This window comes from Bombina bombina, chromosome 5 (genome assembly GCF_027579735.1).
Source record: "Bombina bombina isolate aBomBom1 chromosome 5, aBomBom1.pri, whole genome shotgun sequence".
Lineage (NCBI taxonomy): Eukaryota > Metazoa > Chordata > Amphibia > Anura > Bombinatoridae > Bombina > Bombina bombina.
Window position 1 is genome coordinate 145,012,396 of NC_069503.1, and position 19,309 is coordinate 145,031,704.

At 43.3% G+C, this 19,309-nt stretch overlaps 1 protein-coding gene across 5 annotated transcripts in view; it reads left to right on the top strand.

Annotated features, from left to right (window-relative positions):
• Positions 1-19,309, top strand: part of ALS2CL (ALS2 C-terminal like) — a 320,431-nt gene that overhangs the window by 167,081 nt on the left and 134,041 nt on the right. For 4 of the 5 annotated variants that reach the window (XM_053713729.1, XM_053713732.1, XM_053713731.1 and 1 more), the window contains exon 2: positions 18,128-18,353. In XM_053713729.1, coding sequence (XP_053569704.1) covers positions 18,255-18,353 — 99 coding nt within the window. In that variant the 5' untranslated portion in view covers positions 18,128-18,254. Of the gene's footprint in view, positions 1-18,127; positions 18,354-19,309 lie in introns of those variants that run through there. The other variant, XM_053713733.1, reaches the window with a different exon arrangement.

Sequence of the window (19,309 nt, forward strand, 5' to 3'; positions counted from 1 at the left end):
CTTTAGATATCTCTTAAAATTTATGTCCCCATATAAATAAGTGGGAAAGAACCACCTACGGGGTCCCTCTCTAGCTGGCATGAGATTGATTTTGAGGCTAATGGGGGCATGGTCAGATATGGTTGCAGGATCTATGGAGGTGTTGGTGATCTGGTGTCCCAGGGTGTGTGTTGTGAGGAATAGGTCTATTCTGGAAAGGGTGTCTTTGGCTGTGGTGGTACAAGTGTAATTTTTTTCTTCTGGGTGTTGATCTCGCCATATGTCAGTCAGTGCTAAAGAGTGTTTGAATTTGGACAGGATCAGGGAATCTCTCTTTGCGTTTCTATAGGTCGTGTTATGTCTTGTTGCAGAGTTTGGATCTCTGAATCTGTCTGCTGGGGTTTGGGGGGCTATATTATAGTCTCCCCCTAGAATTATCGGGGAGTCAGCAAATTTTGTTGTGAGAGTGCTGAAATTTCCCCAGAAGTCTTTTTTATCAGTGTGTGGGCCGTAGACTCCTCCTATAATAATGTGTTTATGATTGAGTTTGAGTTTTATTAACACGTATCTACCCTCGGGGTCTGTCAGTTGTTTAACTATAGTGTAATCTAGATTTTTCCTAAAGAGGATAGCTACTCCTCTGGCTCTTTTCCTTTCATACGTAGTGTGGATAACTTCACCCACCCATCCCTGTCTTAGTTTCTGATGCTCTGCGTTAGTTAAATGGGTTTCTTCCAAGATTGCTATGTCTGCATGTTGGTTTCTTAAATGTTTTAAAATGGTTTTTCTTTTGATGGGGGACGTGATGCCCCCCACGTTCCAGGAAACTAATTTCATGGGGAAACTAGAAGGGGTGTGTGCAGTGGGAATGTGAGAAAGTGGTATGAGAAAAAAAGGAGTAAGTCTGTCTTTTTTTACTTACCGCCAACTGCCCAGGGGAGAGCGGGTATGATTATCCAAGTGTTTTAAGGCAGCAGTACTGTTGATCAGCTCTCTGCAGAGGTAAACAATAAGTTCTAAGTTATAAATTAGCACAATAAATACATATACAGATAGGTGTTATTTCCTGCTGTTTACAGTTAGCAATATGTATCAGCAATTCCTGACTTGTTCAAATTCAAACAGTAACTGAACTTGTAAACTATTCAACTGTTAAACCTTACAAAATCCCAAAAGCCCTCCCCCCCTCCCACTTTGAAAAGGATATATTTGCAGTTTGTTGCACCAATTTCTGTGCATTATGTCCCTCCAGTGAGTCCTGATAGGTTAAAAAGTCCTGAGTTGAGGATTTTTAATCTTGCTTGGTTTTCTCCTACTTCATGTGTCTTCTTCTTCTTCTTGCTGGGCCTGCCTTGGCCTATCTGCACGCCTCTGGATTTGATCTAGGAACAGTTGAAGGTGTTTTGGAGAGTCAAATATCTTTGGGCCTTGTGGCGTCTGAAGTCGCAATCTGGCTGGGTAGAGAAGTGCTATGGATTCACCTTGAGCTATAAGGTCTCTGCAGTAAGGCGTGAATTCTCTCCTTTTCTTTGAGACATCAGCGGAATAATCCTGGAAGATGAAAATTTTTCTCCCTTCAAAATCAATAGGTGTCTTTTGTCTGTACGCTCTGAGTATTAGCGTTTTATCTTTGAAATTTAGGTAGCGTACCATTATCTGTCTAGGTGCACCATCTTGCTGGGAAGTTCCCACTCTGTGAGCTCTTTCTGCTATGCAAGGTATACTTGTGGGTGGGAGTTTGAGTATACCTGGGAGAATAGTCTCTACAAAGTTCATTAGGTCCCCCGAGGGGACAGATTCTGGCACTCCAACTATTCTTAAATTGTTCCGTCTTGAACGGTTCTCCAAGTCCTCTACTTTGGCCTGTAGCAATTTGTTTTGCCTTTGGAGAGTAGTAATGGAGGATGTTGTATCCCTATGTCTTTCTTCTCCCTCTGCTGTTATCTGTTCCACGGCCGTTAGGCGTGTGGAGAAGGCTCTGAGGTCTGTGGATAGGCTGTCCATTCCTGTTTGCAACTGTTCTATTTTAGGCAAGAAGAGCGCAGATAATTGCGATACAATAGGATGTGTATCTTGTGTCGAGGTAGTGGATGTTTCTAGCATTGACTGAGTCAGGTCTTGGTTATCAGTTTGGGTTCTCTGGCGTCTCTCCGTTTGCTTCTGTCTACCTGCCATGTTGTCAGTCTTTTTTGTATATGGGGTATAGTATTTTTGCATACAGGCAAATCCCAGTAAAGGTTGTGCTGTAGATGTAACTTAGTAGGGGGATTAAACTTTTCCCATAGGACTAGGAGATTTAGTTTCTCTTCTGTGTCTGGAGGTTTATGGTTGGGGAGGGGGGGTACAGTGGCTCCGGTTTAGTGTGCCATGTCTATTGTGGCCCCCTAAGTAGATTCAACAACTGAGCTGTTGGTAGTCAGTCTTATGGTAAGGTGGGTTTTTCCCTAATTGTCCGCCTCGCCTGCGAGTCTGGCACTGCTGTGTTACAGAGTCCTCTCTTCCCCACGTGGGATCTATCTATGTAACGCTGACAGCTTTCTCAAGCTCTTTGCTGGTGGCCTCTCAGTGGTGGGCAGGTTCCCCTGCAAGGGGCAGGAACAGTATAATAAACTTGGGAGGAGAGGGGAGATAATAAGGCTATTGAGCCCCCAAATATAAAGCAGTCCACTTTTGCCGGTGAGTGTTATTACTTAGCACTATTATAGACTGGCCGATACCTAAGATGGCCGCCGTTAGTTTGATGCGTGGTTCTCTGGGTGTTGGGGCAGATTACCTTGTCTGTTTCTGCTTTTCAAAAGACTGGGATTAAACCCTCTTCTGCTAACCCCCAGCCTATTTGGCTTCTCACCTACTCCTTTTCGGTGATATGGGAGGTCTGGCTTTTCTGATCGCCGCCGCGATCGTGTGTCCGCTACTTGTCTGTACGGCTGCCGGCGGGGGAGCGGATTGAAGGCGCCCCTCACTTTATCTTGTCCGGGCAGGTGTCCGATGAATGTCCTGCCAAGGATTGCAGCTTATTGGCACTTTGGGTGGCTAAAAACACAGGTCCGCGAGCTCAGAGATACGGAGCCCAGCAAACCTGCGTCCTCTCGCCGTGCCCGCCCACCGGAAGTCCCTCTCCCCCTCTCTTTTGTGCTCTCTTGCTCCACCTCTCTTTTGCTCTCTCTCCCCCCTCTCTTTTGCTCTCTCTCTCTCCCCTCTCTTTTGCTCTCTCTCCCCTCTTTTTTGCTCTTTCCCCTCTCTTTTGCTCCCTCTCCCCCCTCTCTTTTGCTCTCTCTCCCCCCTCTCTTTTGCGCTCTCTCTCCCCTCTCTTTTGTGCTCTCTCTCCCCCTCTCTTTTGCGCTCTCTCTCTCCCTCTCTTTTGCACTCTCTCTCCCCCTCTCTTTTGTGCTCTCTCCCCACTCTCTTTTGCGCTCTCTCTCCTCCCTCTCTCTTGTGCTCTCTCCCCCTCTCTTTTGAGCTCTCTCGCTCCATCTCTCTTTTGCTCTCTCTACCCCCTCTCTTTTGCTCTTTCCCCCCCTCTCTTTTGCTCTCTCCCCCTCTCTTTTGCTCTCTCTCTCCCCCTCTCTTTTGCTCTCTCTCTCTCTCCCTCTCTTTTGCTCTCTCTCTCTCCCTCCTCTCTTTTGCTCTCTCTCTATCCCCCCTCTCTTTTGCACTCTCTCTCTCCCCCTCTCTTTTGTGCTCTCTCTCTCCCCCTCTCTTTTGTGCTCTCTCCCCTCTCTCTTTTGCGCTCTCTCCCCCATCTCTTCTGTGCTCTTTCTCTCCCACTGTCTTCTGCGCTCTCTCTCTCTCTCCCCCTCTCTTTTGTGCTCTCTCTCCCCCCTCTCTTTTGCGCTCTCCCCCCCCTCTCTTTTGCGCTCTCTCTCTCCCCCTCTCTTTTGCTCTCTCTCTCCCCCCTCTCTTTTGCTCTCTCTCCCCTCTGTTTTGCTCTTTCCCCTCTCTTTTGCTCCCTCTCCCCCTTCTCTTTTGCTCTCTCTCTCCCTGTCTTTTGCTCTCTCTCTCCCTCCTCTCTTTTGCTCTCTCTCTCTATCCCCCCTCTCTTTTGCCCTCTCTCCCCCTCTCTTTTGCACTCTCTCTCCCCCTCTCTTTTGTGCTCTCTCTCTCCCCCTCTCTTTTGTGCTCTCTCTCTCCCCTCTCTCTTTTGCGCTCTCTCCCCCCTCTCTTTTGTGCTCTTTCTCTCCCACTGTCTTCTGCGCTCTCTCTCTCCCCCTCTCTTTTGCGCTCTCCCCCCTCTCTTTTGCGCTCTCTCCCCCTCTCTTTTGTGCTCTCTCTCTTCCTGCTCTCTTTTGTGGTCTCTCTCTCCCCCTCTCTTTTGCACTCCCTCTCTCCCCCTCTCTTTTGCGCTCTCTCTCTCCCCCTCTCTTTTGCACTCCCTCTCTCCCCCTCTCTTTATTTTGCGCTCCCTCTCTCCCCCTCTCTTTTGCGCTCCCTTTCTCCCCCTCTCTTTTGTGCTCTCTCTCTCTCCCCCTCTCTTTTTCTCTCTCTCTCCATCCCTCTCTTTTGTTCTCTCTCCCCCCTCTCTCTCTCCCCCCTCCCCCCTCTCTTTTGCTCTCTCTCTCTCCCCTCTCTTTTGCTCTCTCTCCCCTCTTTTTTGCTCTTTCCCCTCTCTTTTGCTCCCTCTCCCCCCTCTCTTTTGCTCTCTCTCCCCCCTCTCTTTTGCGCTCTCTCTCCCCTCTCTTTTGTGCTCTCTCTCCCCCTCTCTTTTGCGCTCTCTCTCTCCCTCTCTTTTGCACTCTCTCTCCCCCTCTCTTTTGTGCTCTCTCCCCACTCTCTTTTGCGCTCTCTCTCCTCCCTCTCTCTTGTGCTCTCTCCCCCTCTCTTTTGAGCTCTCTCGCTCCATCTCTCTTTTGCTCTCTCTACCCCCTCTCTTTTGCTCTTTCCCCCCTCTCTTTTGCTCTCTCCCCCTCTCTTTTGCTCTCTCTCTCCCCCTCTCTTTTGCTCTCTCTCTCTCTCCCTCTCTTTTGCTCTCTCTCTCTCCCTCCTCTCTTTTGCTCTCTCTCTATCCCCCCTCTCTTTTGCCCTCTCTCCCCCCTCTCTTTTGCACTCTCTCTCTCCCCCTCTCTTTTGTGCTCTCTCTCTCCCCCTCTCTTTTGTGCTCTCTCCCCTCTCTCTTTTGCGCTCTCTCCCCCCTCTCTTCTGTGCTCTTTCTCTCCCACTGTCTTCTGCGCTCTCTCTCTCTCTCCCCCTCTCTTTTGTGCTCTCTCTCCCCCCTCTCTTTTGCGCTCTCCCCCCCCTCTCTTTTGCGCTCTCTCTCTCCCCCTCTCTTTTGCTCTCTCTCTCCCCCCCTCTCTTTTGCTCTCTCTCCCCTCTGTTTTGCTCTTTCCCCTCTCTTTTGCTCCCTCTCCCCCTTCTCTTTTGCTCTCTCTCTCCCTGTCTTTTGCTCTCTCTCTCCCTCCTCTCTTTTGCTCTCTCTCTCTATCCCCCCTCTCTTTTGCCCTCTCTCCCCCTCTCTTTTGCACTCTCTCTCCCCCTCTCTTTTGTGCTCTCTCTCTCCCCCTCTCTTTTGTGCTCTCTCTCTCCCCTCTCTCTTTTGCGCTCTCTCCCCCCTCTCTTTTGTGCTCTTTCTCTCCCACTGTCTTCTGCGCTCTCTCTCTCCCCCTCTCTTTTGCGCTCTCCCCCCCTCTCTTTTGCGCTCTCTCCCCCTCTCTTTTGTGCTCTCTCTCTTCCTGCTCTCTTTTGTGGTCTCTCTCTCCCCCTCTCTTTTGCACTCCCTCTCTCCCCCTCTCTTTTGCGCTCTCTCTCTCCCCCTCTCTTTTGCACTCCCTCTCTCCCCCTCTCTTTATTTTGCGCTCCCTCTCTCCCCCTCTCTTTTGCGCTCCCTTTCTCCCCCTCTCTTTTGTGCTCTCTCTCTCTCCCCCTCTCTTTTTCTCTCTCTCTCCATCCCTCTCTTTTGTTCTCTCTCCCCCCTCTCTCTCTCCCCCCTCCCCCCCTCTTTTGCTCTCTCTTCCCCTCTCTTTTGCTCTTTTCTTCCGCCATCTTATTTTCTCTCTCCCCCTCTCTTTGCTCTTTCTCTCCCCCTCTCTCTTCCCTCTATTTTGCTCTTTCCCCTCTCTTTTCCTCTTTCCCCTCTATTTTGCTCTTTACCCTCTCTTTAGCTCTTTCCCTGTTCTCTCCCCCCTCTTTTTTACTCTTTCCCCTCTCTTTTGCTCTCTCTTATCCTCTCTTTAACTCTTTCCCATCTCTTTTGCTCTCTCCCCCTCTCTTTCTATCTCCTTCCCCTCTCTCTATCTCTCTCTCTCTTGTGACCGTGCCTGCTCCCGCCCCCACCACTTCCAGCCATGCACCGCTCATGCCCGACCACGCCCATTCACGCCCACTTCCGCCCACCATCACCGTGCCACAGCAAATCAGGTAGACTCTAAGGCCAGGTGTGTTTGTCCTTGTGCTGTCTCTACTGCGCATGACAGCTTCGGACAAACACACTTGGTCTTTTATATTATAGGATGATCTGCAGTATAGCGCGAATATCTTTAACACCAAATTACATATACATTGTATTCAATATTTTATTATCATGTATTAGAGAGAGTAGCAGCTGTATATGTGTTGCTTTTACATGCAAATGTAATGGAAAAGCTATTTAAAGGGACAGGAAAGCCCAAAATGTTCTTTCATGATCTGAATAGAGCATACAATTTTAAACAACTTTCAAATTTACTACTGCTATCAAATTTTCTTCGTTATCTTGTTATCCTTTGCTGAAGGAGCAGCATTGCACTACTGGCAGCTGAACACATCTAGTTAGCTAACCACAAGAGACAAATGTTTGCAGGCACCAATCAGCAGCTAGCTCCCACTAGTGTAGGATATGTGCGTATTCCTTTTCAACAAGGGGTACCAAGTGAACAAAGAAAATTTGAAAATAGAAGTGAAATTAAAAGTGTCCTAAAATTACATGCGCTATCTGATTCATGCAAGTCTAATTTTTACTTTCCTATTCCTTCAAGTTTAAATAGAAAATGCATTGCTGTGCACATCTGATACTGCTGTTTTAGTTCAGGACAAGTATTCTACTTTCTGAAACAAAGTTCTCTAAATTCATTGATGCACTGCACCTACATGATGGCCCAATTACACCTGTGTCATACATCAAGATGGAGTTATATATGCAATTAGCCTACTATATACAGTATCCCACAAAAGTGAGTACACCCCTCACATTTTTGTAAATATTTTATTATATCTTTTCATGTGACAACACTGAAGAAATGACACTTTGCTACAATGTAAAGGTAAAGTAGTGAGTGTACAGCCTGTATAACACTGTAAATTAGCTGTCCCCTCAAAATAACTCAACACACAGCCATTAATGTCTAAACCGTTGGCAACAAAAGTGAGTACACCCCTAAGTGAATATGTACAAATTGGGCCCAATGAGCCATTTTCCCTCCCCGGTGTCATGTGACTCGTTAGTGTTACAAGGTCTCAGGTGTGAATGGGGAGCAGGTGTGTTAAATTTGGTGTTATCGCTCTCACACTCTCTCATACTGGTCACTGGAAGTTCAACATGGCACCTCATGGAAAAGAACTCTCTGTGGATCTGAAAAAAATAATTGTTACTCTACATAAAGATGGTCTAGGCTATAAGAAGATTGCCAAGACCCTGAAACTGAGTTGTAGCACAGTGGGCAAGACCATACAGTGGTTTCACAGGACAGGTTCCACTCAGAACAGGCCTCGCCATGGTTGACGAAAAGAAGTTGAGTGCATGTGCACAGCGTCATATCCAGAGGTTGTCTTTGGGAAATAGACGTATGAGTGCTGCCAGCATTGCTGCAAAGGTTGAAGGGGTGGGGTTCAGCCTGTCAGTGCTCAGATCATACGCTGCACACTGCATCAAATTGTTCTGCATGGCTGTCGTCCCAGAAGGAAGCCTCTTCTAAAGATGATGCACAAGAAAGCCCACAAACAGTTTGCTGAAGACAGGTAGACTGGATTACTGGAACCATGTCTTGTGGTCCAATGAGACCAAAATAAACTTATTTGGTTCAGATGGTGTCAAGCGTGTGTGGCAGCAACTAGGTGAGGAGTACAAAGTCAAGTGTGTCTTGCCACAGTCAAGCATGGTGGTGGGAGTGTCATGGTCTGGGCCTGCATGAGTGCTGCCAGCACTGGGGAGCAACACTTCATTGAGGGAACATGTACTGTGACATACTGAAGCAGAGTATGATCCCATCCCTTCGGAGACTGGGCCGCAGGGCAGTATTCCAACATGATAATGACCCCAAACACACCTCCAAGATGACCACTGCCTTGCTAAAGAAGCTGAGGGTAAAGGTGATGGACTGGCCAACCATGTCTCCAGACGTAAACCCTATTGAGCATCTGTGGGGCATCCTAAAATGGTAGGTGGGGGAGCGCAAGATCTCTAACATCCACCAGCTCTGTGATGTCGTCATGGAGGAGTGGAAGAGGACTTCAGTGGCAACCTGTGAATCTCTGGTGAACTCCATGCCCAAGAGGGTTAAGGCAGTGCTGGAAAATAATGGTAGCCACACAAAATATTGACACTTTGGCCCCAATTTGGACATTTCCACTTAGGGGTGTACTCACTTTTGTTGCCAACAGTTTAGACATTAATGGCTGTGTGTTGAGTTATTTTGAGGGGACATCAAATTTACACTGTTATACAGGCTGTACACTTACTACTTTACATTGTAGCAAAGTGTAATTTCTTCACTGTTGTCACATGAAAAGATATAATAAAATATTTAAAAAGATTTGAGGGGTGTACTCACTTTTGTGGAATACTGTATATGAGAAGAGTACGTGAGGAACTCTTATGATTGGACACAGCTGAGGATTACTTATACATATCATATGCTACATTATGATGAACTTCTCAATTGCACTGAAAAGACTGTCATGTGATAAAGGGCTATTAAATACAATAGAATTGCAACTCTAGCCTTGGGGCTTAACAGTGAAGAGTCGAGGTCGGTTACAGGCGGTCGCCCTTCTGGGGTCAGGTAGTTGACCATTTATCCTCGCGGTTCCGTTAGGGCTTTCTGAAGGGCGCCTTAAGTCTAACTCTTTGCATGGCAATTGGCAAGCAAGGTCCAGTGTTCTCATTCACCTTCAGGTGTTGGGGCTAGTTTACTAGTGTGTGTCACACGTTTTAACGCTTGTCTAAGAGTTTTCCTTGCGATCCAAGTGCACTGAGTGCCGAATTTTTAAACTGTTCAGGAGCTCTATCAGACTCTTGGGTTTGAGGCTGTTGCTAGATCGCCAAGTCTACGGACTTTAGATGGTGCACTCCTAATTGTAGGAGGCAGTTTTGGGTTCCTCTGAAAGTTAGATATTTTGATCAATTCCATTTTTCAAGGACCTTGACCTAGGGCCATGTCTCTCCCTAGATGGGTGTGGATGGTTCGGTCTCACCTTAGGTGTTTGTAGTCCTGTGTGCCTCTCTCAGAGGAGGGCGGGGCTCTGCTTTTCGAGGGAGATGACTTTCTGCCTGTGGCTTAGGCTCTAGGTCTTTCCCTACTGGTCTGCTGGCACATTTGATGTTCCTGTAGACTCCAGATGTCTTTCAACTGGGTTGGCAATAACGCAGAGGGGTCTCGCCTCTATGGTAGGGTGATTTTCTGTTGTTCTTGTTCCCTTCTCTTCTAGAGCGGGGTTTGAGTTCTCCAGGTTTGGAGTTACCTTAGTATCTGATTGTGTCCCACTATGGCTTAATGGTAAACTATGTTTCCTGAAAGCTGAAGGTCAGGAGTTCAAATCCAGCTATGGCTATGTACTCTTTATAATGCAAGTCCTACAAATATTCTTGCCTAAAGCTGCCTTATATGGCGACCTATGGGTCCTTGTTTTTCCTGCCTTGTAAGGGTTCTTCCCCTTCTTGCATTTTCAGAATCCTGGAAAGGGAGATGTAATGTAGTGTCTGGTTCCTCCGTTCCTGCAGCGGGAGGCTGAGGGTTTGAACCCTGTTGAGGCCTCTGCTAAATGTTGGATTCTGATATATAGATGTTGGGGGTCTGAGGACCCTCTTCCCTTGGGGAGTGTTCCCTTTTTGTGGAAGACAGCAGTGTAGGGGGTCTCGTACTCGTGCACAATGCCTATCCTGAATCACGGTAGCATACTGTTTGTAGTAGTGGTCAGAGGTCTACCCGGCAGCTTTGTTCCTCATTGAGCCTTCCTTTCTCTTCCAGAGGTCTGGGACTGTTTTCGGTCTTTGACTAGCCTTTGGGCTGAGACCATTACCCTGGAGGGAAGCTCTGGGATTTGTTATCTATGAAGTGTTAACCCTTTTCTTCCAGAGTCAGTCCTCCCCGTTGGTGGGAGGACTTTTGTTGTCTTGCTCTTCTACTGGTATCTGGTACTGGGATGGGTCACTCATGATGCCCGGTATTCGGAGGGCAGTGAGCATTTGGAAGGTTAGCAGTTTGAATCCAGCCACAGCTAATTGAACTTTGAATGTGTGCTAGCAGGCTTTAAAACACCTTTCGTGGTTTGGGTTTCGTGATGGTTGAGTAAGCTTTCCTACCTCGAAGCTGGTCATTGAGATTTCCTGTTTAGATGGTTTGTGTTCTGTTGGAGAGCTCTTTCCTAATTGTTGTGATAGTTATCCTATTGCCGCTGTCTCTGCTGGTCTAGCCTGCAGGTTTCAACCTGATACGATGCAACAGGGAATTCTAGTTTTTCTGAAGTACCTTAGGGTATGTGACTGGATCAGGCATATGAGGGTGTCCCTTGAGTTTTTTTGAGTTTTTGGGACATCTTTCCCTGTGTATAGATCTTTTTTTTATTTGGTCCTTGTGTTCTAGGGAGTTTATCTCCCTGGGCGCTACTATCGTAAGACAACCTTGGGTTGTTCTATGTTTGTTGAGCCGTGTGGAATAATCCTTTGAATTTTTCCTGGGAATCTGTTCTCCTGTTTGGGGGCAAATTGCGGTCCTTGTCTTATGGCCGGGTACCTTCATGGGAGTCATGTCCCGCGGGGCTGACTTCTCGGAGGCTGATTGGGCTTGACGTTCTCTGGGACTGAGTGGTCTCTATTTCGGCTTTGCTGGTGGTGTAGCTACTGTGCAGTTACCTGGGCTTCGGGTTTACACCCGTCTCATCTATATTTTAATAGGGTGTCAAGTAATTCAGGCTGTGCTGCCTTTCGAAGGGGCCGCATTTTTGTACCCACCCGTTGTTTGCATTCTGTATCCTCCAGCTTGGGTATTGTTTTCCCAAAAGTAATGAATGCAGCTGTGGACTCTTCCCGTTTAAGAAGAAAAACATAAATTATGCTTACCTGATAATTTTCTTTTCTTCTGACGGGAAGAGTCCACAGCTCTCGCCCGTGTTTTTATCTATGAGGTGGCTGTAATTTTTTGTTCTTCTGGCACCTTTTTTCACCCTGATATTTCTCCTACTGTTCATTGTTCCCTTGACAGAATAACTGGGGGATGAGGGAAGTGGGGGAGGTATTTAAGCCTTTGGCTGGGGTGTCTTTGCCTCTTTCTGGTGGTTGGGTTCTGTATTTCCCAAAAGTAATAAGCATAATTTATGGGTTTTATATATATATATATATATATATATATATATATATATATATATATATATATATATATATATATATATATATATATATATATATATATATATATATATATATATATATATATATATATATATATATATATATACGGTATATATATATATGTACAGTATGTATAAATATGTGTGTGTATATATATATATATATATATATATATGTATATATGTGTGTGTGTGTGTATATACATGTGTATTTATGTGTTCATATAAAATATATATATATATTTTATTTTAATTAAAAAAGAAAATTTTCTTCTAAGTGAACAACATTGGAATATAAAGTATTCATAGCTACCTGCAGCTTTAGCGAAGTTAGACTAATGCGGTGCCAGGTTAAAAAGCGAGCTATAAGTGCTAGTGTTCTTTTTGAGAGGGGTGCCATTTAAGTCTATGGGAGAAGTTAATGCTGTCGCAAAGTCCTAAAATTAGTGCACATTGGACTTTTGCTCACGCTAAAATTTTACTTTCAACTTGCAATGTGTCCTAACCCGATCACATTAATCTGACCCTATGCACAAATATATAAAGAAAGTAAATAAGAAGAAAGCATTTTTAAAATTGAATACTCTATCAGGATCATAAATGTTTAATTTTTACTGTAATGTTCCTTTTAGAAGTATTTTGAAAACAATATGAATTGGAAAAAAAACTGTTTAATTCATAAATTAAAAAAATATCTCAGTGATATCAGTAAGATTAATGCAATATAGATATATTTAAAAGTATATTTATAAATTCCAATGACATTTCATTGAAATATCATTGGAATTTATAAATATACTTTTAACTATATCTAAATTGCATTCATCTTACTGATATCACGGAGCTATTTTTATGGAGGTTTTACTATCTCATCAATATAAAGGTTTACACTATAATTTACAGCACAATTAAATATCTGATTTGTATGTTAAATAGGGTTAAACCTTAATAAACCTGACAAGAAAAAAGTTTATTTAGCACAAGAATATCCATCAAAAGACCACAGCAACACATTTTTACATGCTTTGATAGACTAAAAATAAATGAATAAGTGCCAGATAACGAGTGGCATGCTAACAGTTACGCGCAAGAGAAAAGGGTTTATCGTCGGTTTTACAGCTCGTATTACAAGTTGAAAGTAACTGCTATTGTTTGAGTGCCATTGCAATTTACGCTAAAATGATTACTGCATCTTCAGAGCTCTGGTTATCTGTTTTGTGAAACAAAAATAGTGTCACAAACACTTAAAAATAATAAAAATAATTAATGAAAAAATATTGCACAAAAAAGTTATAAAGGCTCAAAGTTATGAGGTCTCAGGTGTTAGGCTTTAACATAGAGATACATACATATACAGTGGGTATTGAAAAGAATCACCCCCCCCCCCCCTTAAAATTAATCATGTTGTGGCTTTGCAGCCTGAAATACAGACACATTTTTTGTTTATCCAGTTGCATTTACTCAGTGCAACTTATAACATCCAAGTGAAAGATATAACCCCAACATGTCAGGCAAAAATAAAGACAAAAACAGAATCACTGAGTTGGAAAAAGGATCACCCCCTCCTAAAATTACTTGTAAATTCAATCAGGTGTAGCTAATCACCTTCTCAACGGCACACACACAGCTGTGAGCATATTGATTAGCTCAGCATGAAAGGAGCTTTCCTAGAACATCTCAGTCCCTGGTAGTGCAACTGAAGCAAACAATCAACTATGAGTGGCAAGATACTGTCAAAAGATCTCCGGGATAATGTTGTGGATAGGCACAAGTCAGGAGATGGATACAAGAAGATACCAAAGGCTTTATCAATGCCTAGAAGCACAGTAAAGTCTATTATTAAGAAGTGGAAGGTATTTGGTACAACACAGACCCTCTCTGGATCAGGATGTCACTCCAAACTGGAGGAAAGAGCCAGGAGGAAACTGGTTGGAGAGTCTACCAAGAGGCCCACAGCAACTCTGAAGCAGTTGCAGGAATTAATGACAAAGAGTGGTCATTGTGTGTGACTACAATATCACAAATTATCCACAAATGTGGCTTGCATGGGAGGGTTGCAAGAAAAAAAGCCACTCCTCAAGAAAGGCCACATGCAGTCACGACTGAGCTTTGCCATAACACACCTAGGAGATTCTGAGGTCACATGGAAAAAGGTGTTATGGTCAGATGAGACTAAAATGTAATTATTTGTCCCCAGCACCAAACGATATGTCTGGAGGAAATCCAATACAGCTCACCATACTAGCACCATACCTACAGTAAAGCAAGGAGGTGGTAATATCCTTTTATGGGGTGTTTCTCTGCAGCAGGCACTGGAGCACTTGTCAGGATAGAAGGAATAATGGATGGGGCAAAATACCGTCAAATTCTTGAGGAAAATCTGCTGCCCTATGCCAGGAAGTTATCAATGAGAAGGAAGCACACAGCAAAAAGGACCACACAGAGGTTGAAGGAGAAAAAGGTGAATGTCCTTGCATGGCCTAGTCAGAGCCCAGACTTAAATCCCATTGAATATCTGTGGCATGACTTGAAAACTGCAGTCCATAAACGGTCACCATCAAATGTAACAGAACTGGAGCAGTTCTGTAAAGAAGAGTGGGCAAATGTTGCACAGTCTAGATGTGCAAAATTAGTAGAGACATATTCCAACAGACTAAAGGCTGTAATTAAAGCAAAAAGTATTTCAACAAAATACTGTCACATGGGGGTGATCCTTTATCCAACTCAGTGATTCTGTTTTTGAATTGTCTTTATTTTTGCCTGACATGTTGGTTATATATCTTACACTTTGATGTTATAATTTGCACTGAGTAATTACAACTGGATAAACAAAAACTGTTTCAGTCTTTTTATCAGGCTGCAAAGCAACAAAATGTGATTATTTTCAAGGGGGGGGGGGGTAATTTTTTTCAATACCCACTGTACATGTATATGTGTATATATGTATATGTGTATATATATATATATATATATATATATATAGATATATATAGATATAGATATAGATATGTGTGTATATATTGTATGTATTTATATGTGTATTTATGTATTTACAGATATATATACACATATGAAAACATAAATATATATGTATACACATATAGACATATATCTATATATATATATAAAACATGGAAGGGAACTATGTGTTCTATATATATATATATATATATATATATATATATAGTCCTTTGCAGTTAAGTAGATTAAATATATGAAAAAGCATATTATATGAAATATTCATCTTTAATAAAGTGTTTTTTAACTGTGTATTTACTGTAAATATTCACATAGAGTAATATGTTCTACATATTTTTAAACATATATTCCTACATATATCTGTATATATTTATAGCTATATATAATTATACATATATATATGTTTAGATATATATTGTACCAAAATACAAAAATATATATTTAGAAAGGAAATATGTATTTATAAATAAATAGAACATGTTCTTCTATGTGAAGAACATTGGAATGTGAAATATTAATATTTTCACGTCGGGTTAGAGCAGTTGAGAAAATGCGATAGAGTTTGCTCAATAGGGTGTTAGCTTTTTCCACTTTTTTGCTCCGTTGAGCATGCTATATTCTAAGTTCAGCTTTTTACGTGCATTGGGTTAGCGCGCAAGCGAAAACTGTTTAAATACTGTTCCACTTGTAATCTGGCCCTTAATTGTGTTGTTAGTAATTAGATGATCAATTTGCTGAAAATCAATTGCCATCATCTGTAACACAAATTTTCAATGATAGTTTCCTTCATCGTACAGTGTTTACAATAAAAAAAAATGCTATGATATCCACTTTGAACAATATATAATGTATCAAATTGCAAAAAAATATCCTCTTGTCACTGAAACATAAAAAGACAGGGAAATCTACTTGCTTGGTGAAAATTTGGCATCTGGCATCAGTGATATGGGAAGGCTAGACAATGGCATCTGTCATCAGTGAGATGGGAAGGCTAGGCACTGGCATCTGGATCAATTATATGGGAAGGCATCTGGTATCAGTGAGATGGGAATGCTAGGCAATGGCATCTGGTATCAATGCTATGGGAAGGCTAGGCATCTGGCTTCAGTGAGATGGGAAGGCTAGGCATCTGGCTTCAGTGAGATGGGAAGGCTAGGCATCTGGCATGAGTGAGGTGGGAAGGCTAGGTAATGGCATCTGGTAGCAATTATATGGGAAGGCTAGGCACTGACATCTGGCATCAATGATATGGGAAGGCTAGGCATCTGGCATCATTGAGATGGGAAGGCTTGACATCTGACATCAGTGAGATGGGAAAGTTAGGCACCTAGCATCAGTGAGATGGGAAGGCTAGACACTGGCATCTGGCATCAATGATATGGGAAGGGAGGCTTGGCATCTGGGATCAGTGAGATGGGAAGGCTAAGGGTCTGGCATCAGTGATGGGGTTTGCTCGATAGGGTTTTTTCCACTTTGTTTGCTCTGTTGAGCATGCTATATTCTAAGTTCAGCTTTTTACATGTATTGGGTTTGAATACTGTTCCACTTGTAATATGGCCCTTAATCATGTTGTTAGTAATTAGATGATCAATTTGCTGAAAATCAATTGCCATCATCTGTAACACACATTTTCAATGACAGTTTACTTCATCGACAGTGTTTACAATAAACAAAATGCTATGATATCAACTTTGAAAAATATATAATGTATCAAATTGCAAAATAAATCCTCTTGCCACTGAAACATAAAAAGACAGGGACATCTACTTGCTTGGTGAAAATTTGTCATCTGGCATCAGTGAGATGGGAAGACTAGGCAATGGCATCTGGTATCAATTATATGGGAAGGCTAGGCATCTGGCTTCAGTGAGATGGGAACGCTAGGCATCTGGTAGCAATAATATGGGAAGGCTAGGCACTGACATCTGGTATCAATGATATGGGAAGGCTAGGCATCTGGCATCATTGAGATGGGAAGGTTAGGCATCTGGCATCAGTGAGATGGGAAGGTTAGGCACCTAGCATCAGTGATATGGGAAGGCTAGACACTAGCATCTGGTATCAATGATATGGGAAGGGAGGCTAGGCATCTGGGATCAGTGATATGGGAAGGCTAGGCAACTGGCATTAGTGAGATGGGAAAGCTAAGCACTGGCATCTGGTATCAATGATATGGGAAGGCTAGGCATCTGGCATGAGTGAGAAGGGAAGGCCAGGCATCTGGCATCAGTGAGATGGGAAGGCTAAGCATCTGGCATCAGTGAGATGGGAAGGCTAGGCATCTGGTATTAGTGAGTGCCGAAGGCTACACATCTGGCATCAGTGAGATGGGAAGGTTAGGCACCTAACATCAGTGAGATGGGAAGGCTAGGCACTGGCATCTGGTATCAATGGTATGGGAAGGCTAGGCATCTGGCATCAGTGAGATGGGAAGGCCAGACATCTGGAATCAGTGAGATGGGAAGGCTAGGCATCTGGCATCAGTGAGATGGGAAGGCAAGGCATCTGGCATTAGTGAGTTCCGAAAGCTACACATTTGGCATCAGTGAGATGGGAAGGTTAGGCACCTAACATCAGTGAGATGGGAAGGCTAGGCATCTGGCATACGTAAGATGTGCAAGTTAGGCATCTGCCATCAGTGAGATGAGAAGACTTGGCATCAATGTATTATATCAGATTTGGACTTGTGACCACATTCAAGCCCTCCTTTGAATACTTATGCTGCATTGTTGCTAGCATTAAACTTGTACCAGATACCTCACCCCCCCCCCCACTCCGGTTTATATCAGATACATACTACATCAGACATTTAGCCAGATGCATGGCATGCACTACACACTTATGCCAGATGTGTGCCCTATCCCTTTTACCAGATTCATGGGCTCCTGTACCTATGCCAGTCTTGCCACATGCATGCCACATCAGACATATGACCAGGTCATTGACGTCCATATATTCTCTTATATCAGATGCATGCCAGATCAGACATATGACCAGGTCATTGATCTCCATTAACTCTCTTATATCATATACATGCCACTTCAGACATATGACCAGGTCATTGACCTCCATACACTCTCGTATATCAGATGCATGCCATATAAGACATATGACCAGGTCATTGACCTCCATACATTCTCTTATATCAGATGAATGCCACATCAGACATACCACCAGGTCATTTACCTCCATACATTCTCTTATATCATATGCATGCCACTTCAGACATATGACCAGGTCATTGACCTCCATACACTCCCTTATATCAGATGCATGCCAAATCAGACATATGACCGGATCTTTGACCTCCATACACTCTCTTATATCAGATGCATGCCACAGGAGACATATGGCCAGGTCATTGACCTCCATACATTCTCTTATATCAGATGCATGCCACATCGGACATATGAACTGACCAGGTCATTGACCTCCATACACTCTCTTTTTATCAGATGCATGCCATATCAGACCCTTGACCATACACACAGCCTTTTGTACACAGTTATGTCAGAGAGAGAGGGGGGGAGATAAATCAGGCTAAATTTCTACTTACTTAAATAGTACATTTTCCAAAAAAAGTTACAAATAATTTGCAAGAGAAAGATCAAAATTAAATATTTATCTTTCTTTTCAGGTATCTTTCCCACTAACCAGAGGAGTTGAAAAGATGGAACGGTATAACATTTTTATGTAAAAGGATTTTTCTCTTACTTGAAACATTTTATTTATAAAAAGTTGGGAATTAAATCACCAGTTTTGTGATGTCCAAGTCCAACATCTCAGTCACAAGGCGATTAGCACGGCGGCATGTTCCCTCTCTGATGGGCACCCGATTGTCACTTGACAGTTCTATAATTAAGGTAACCAAATATGGAATCTTTAATATCAATCTTTGGAACTGATTACATTGTATTCTCTTCGTCTCCAAAATAAATTCAAATGCACAGATTAAAGGGACGCTAAAGTATGTTTGTAAGTATAGCATATATCAGTGATTAATCACTACTCTGAACGATTCTCTATACAAAAGAAATGTAATCAATCTTCATGGTCCTCTTTGCTGTAGGCAATTAGGGAGAGATGTAGGTGACTCTGATTTGTAACATGTTGTAGGGTCAAGGATTCACTCCAGCTGTATTGTATGGAGTGGATCAAGCAGGTAGTTTACAGCGCAAGCAGGCATAATAAATAATAAATGTATACTACAATTATGATTTATTTTCCTAAATTTAACAGTTTATATAGAGTTACATTTGGTAGGTTTTTCGTATAATGTCTCTTCAATGCTTTAAAAGAGTGAGAGAAAGAGAGAGAGTGGAGTGAGAGAGAAAGAAGAGAAGAGCGAGAGAAAGAGAGAGGAGAGAAAGGAGAGAGAGGAGAGAAGAGCGAAAGCGAGAGAGAAAGAGAGAGTGAGAGAGAGAGAGAGAGAGAGAGAGAGAGAGAGTGGAGTGAGAGAGAAAGAAGAGAAGAGAGAGAGAAAGAGAGAGAGTGGAGTGAGAGAGAAAGATGAGAGAGAGAAAGAGAGAGAGAGAGAGAGAGAGAGGATAGAAGAGCGAAAGCGAGAGAGAAAGAGAGAGAGAAAGAGAGAGAGTGGAGTGAGAGAGAAAGAAGAGAAGAGAGAGAGAAAGAGAGAGAGAGAGAGGAGAAGAGCGAAAGCGAGAGACAAAGAGAGAGTGAGAGAGAGAAAGAGAGAGTGAGAGAGAGAAAGAGAGAGTGAGAGAGAGAGAGAAAGGGGCCTATTTATCAAGCTCCGTATGGAGTTTGAAGGCCCGCTTGAAAGACCGCTGCTCCATAACCTGTCCGCCTGCTCTGAGGC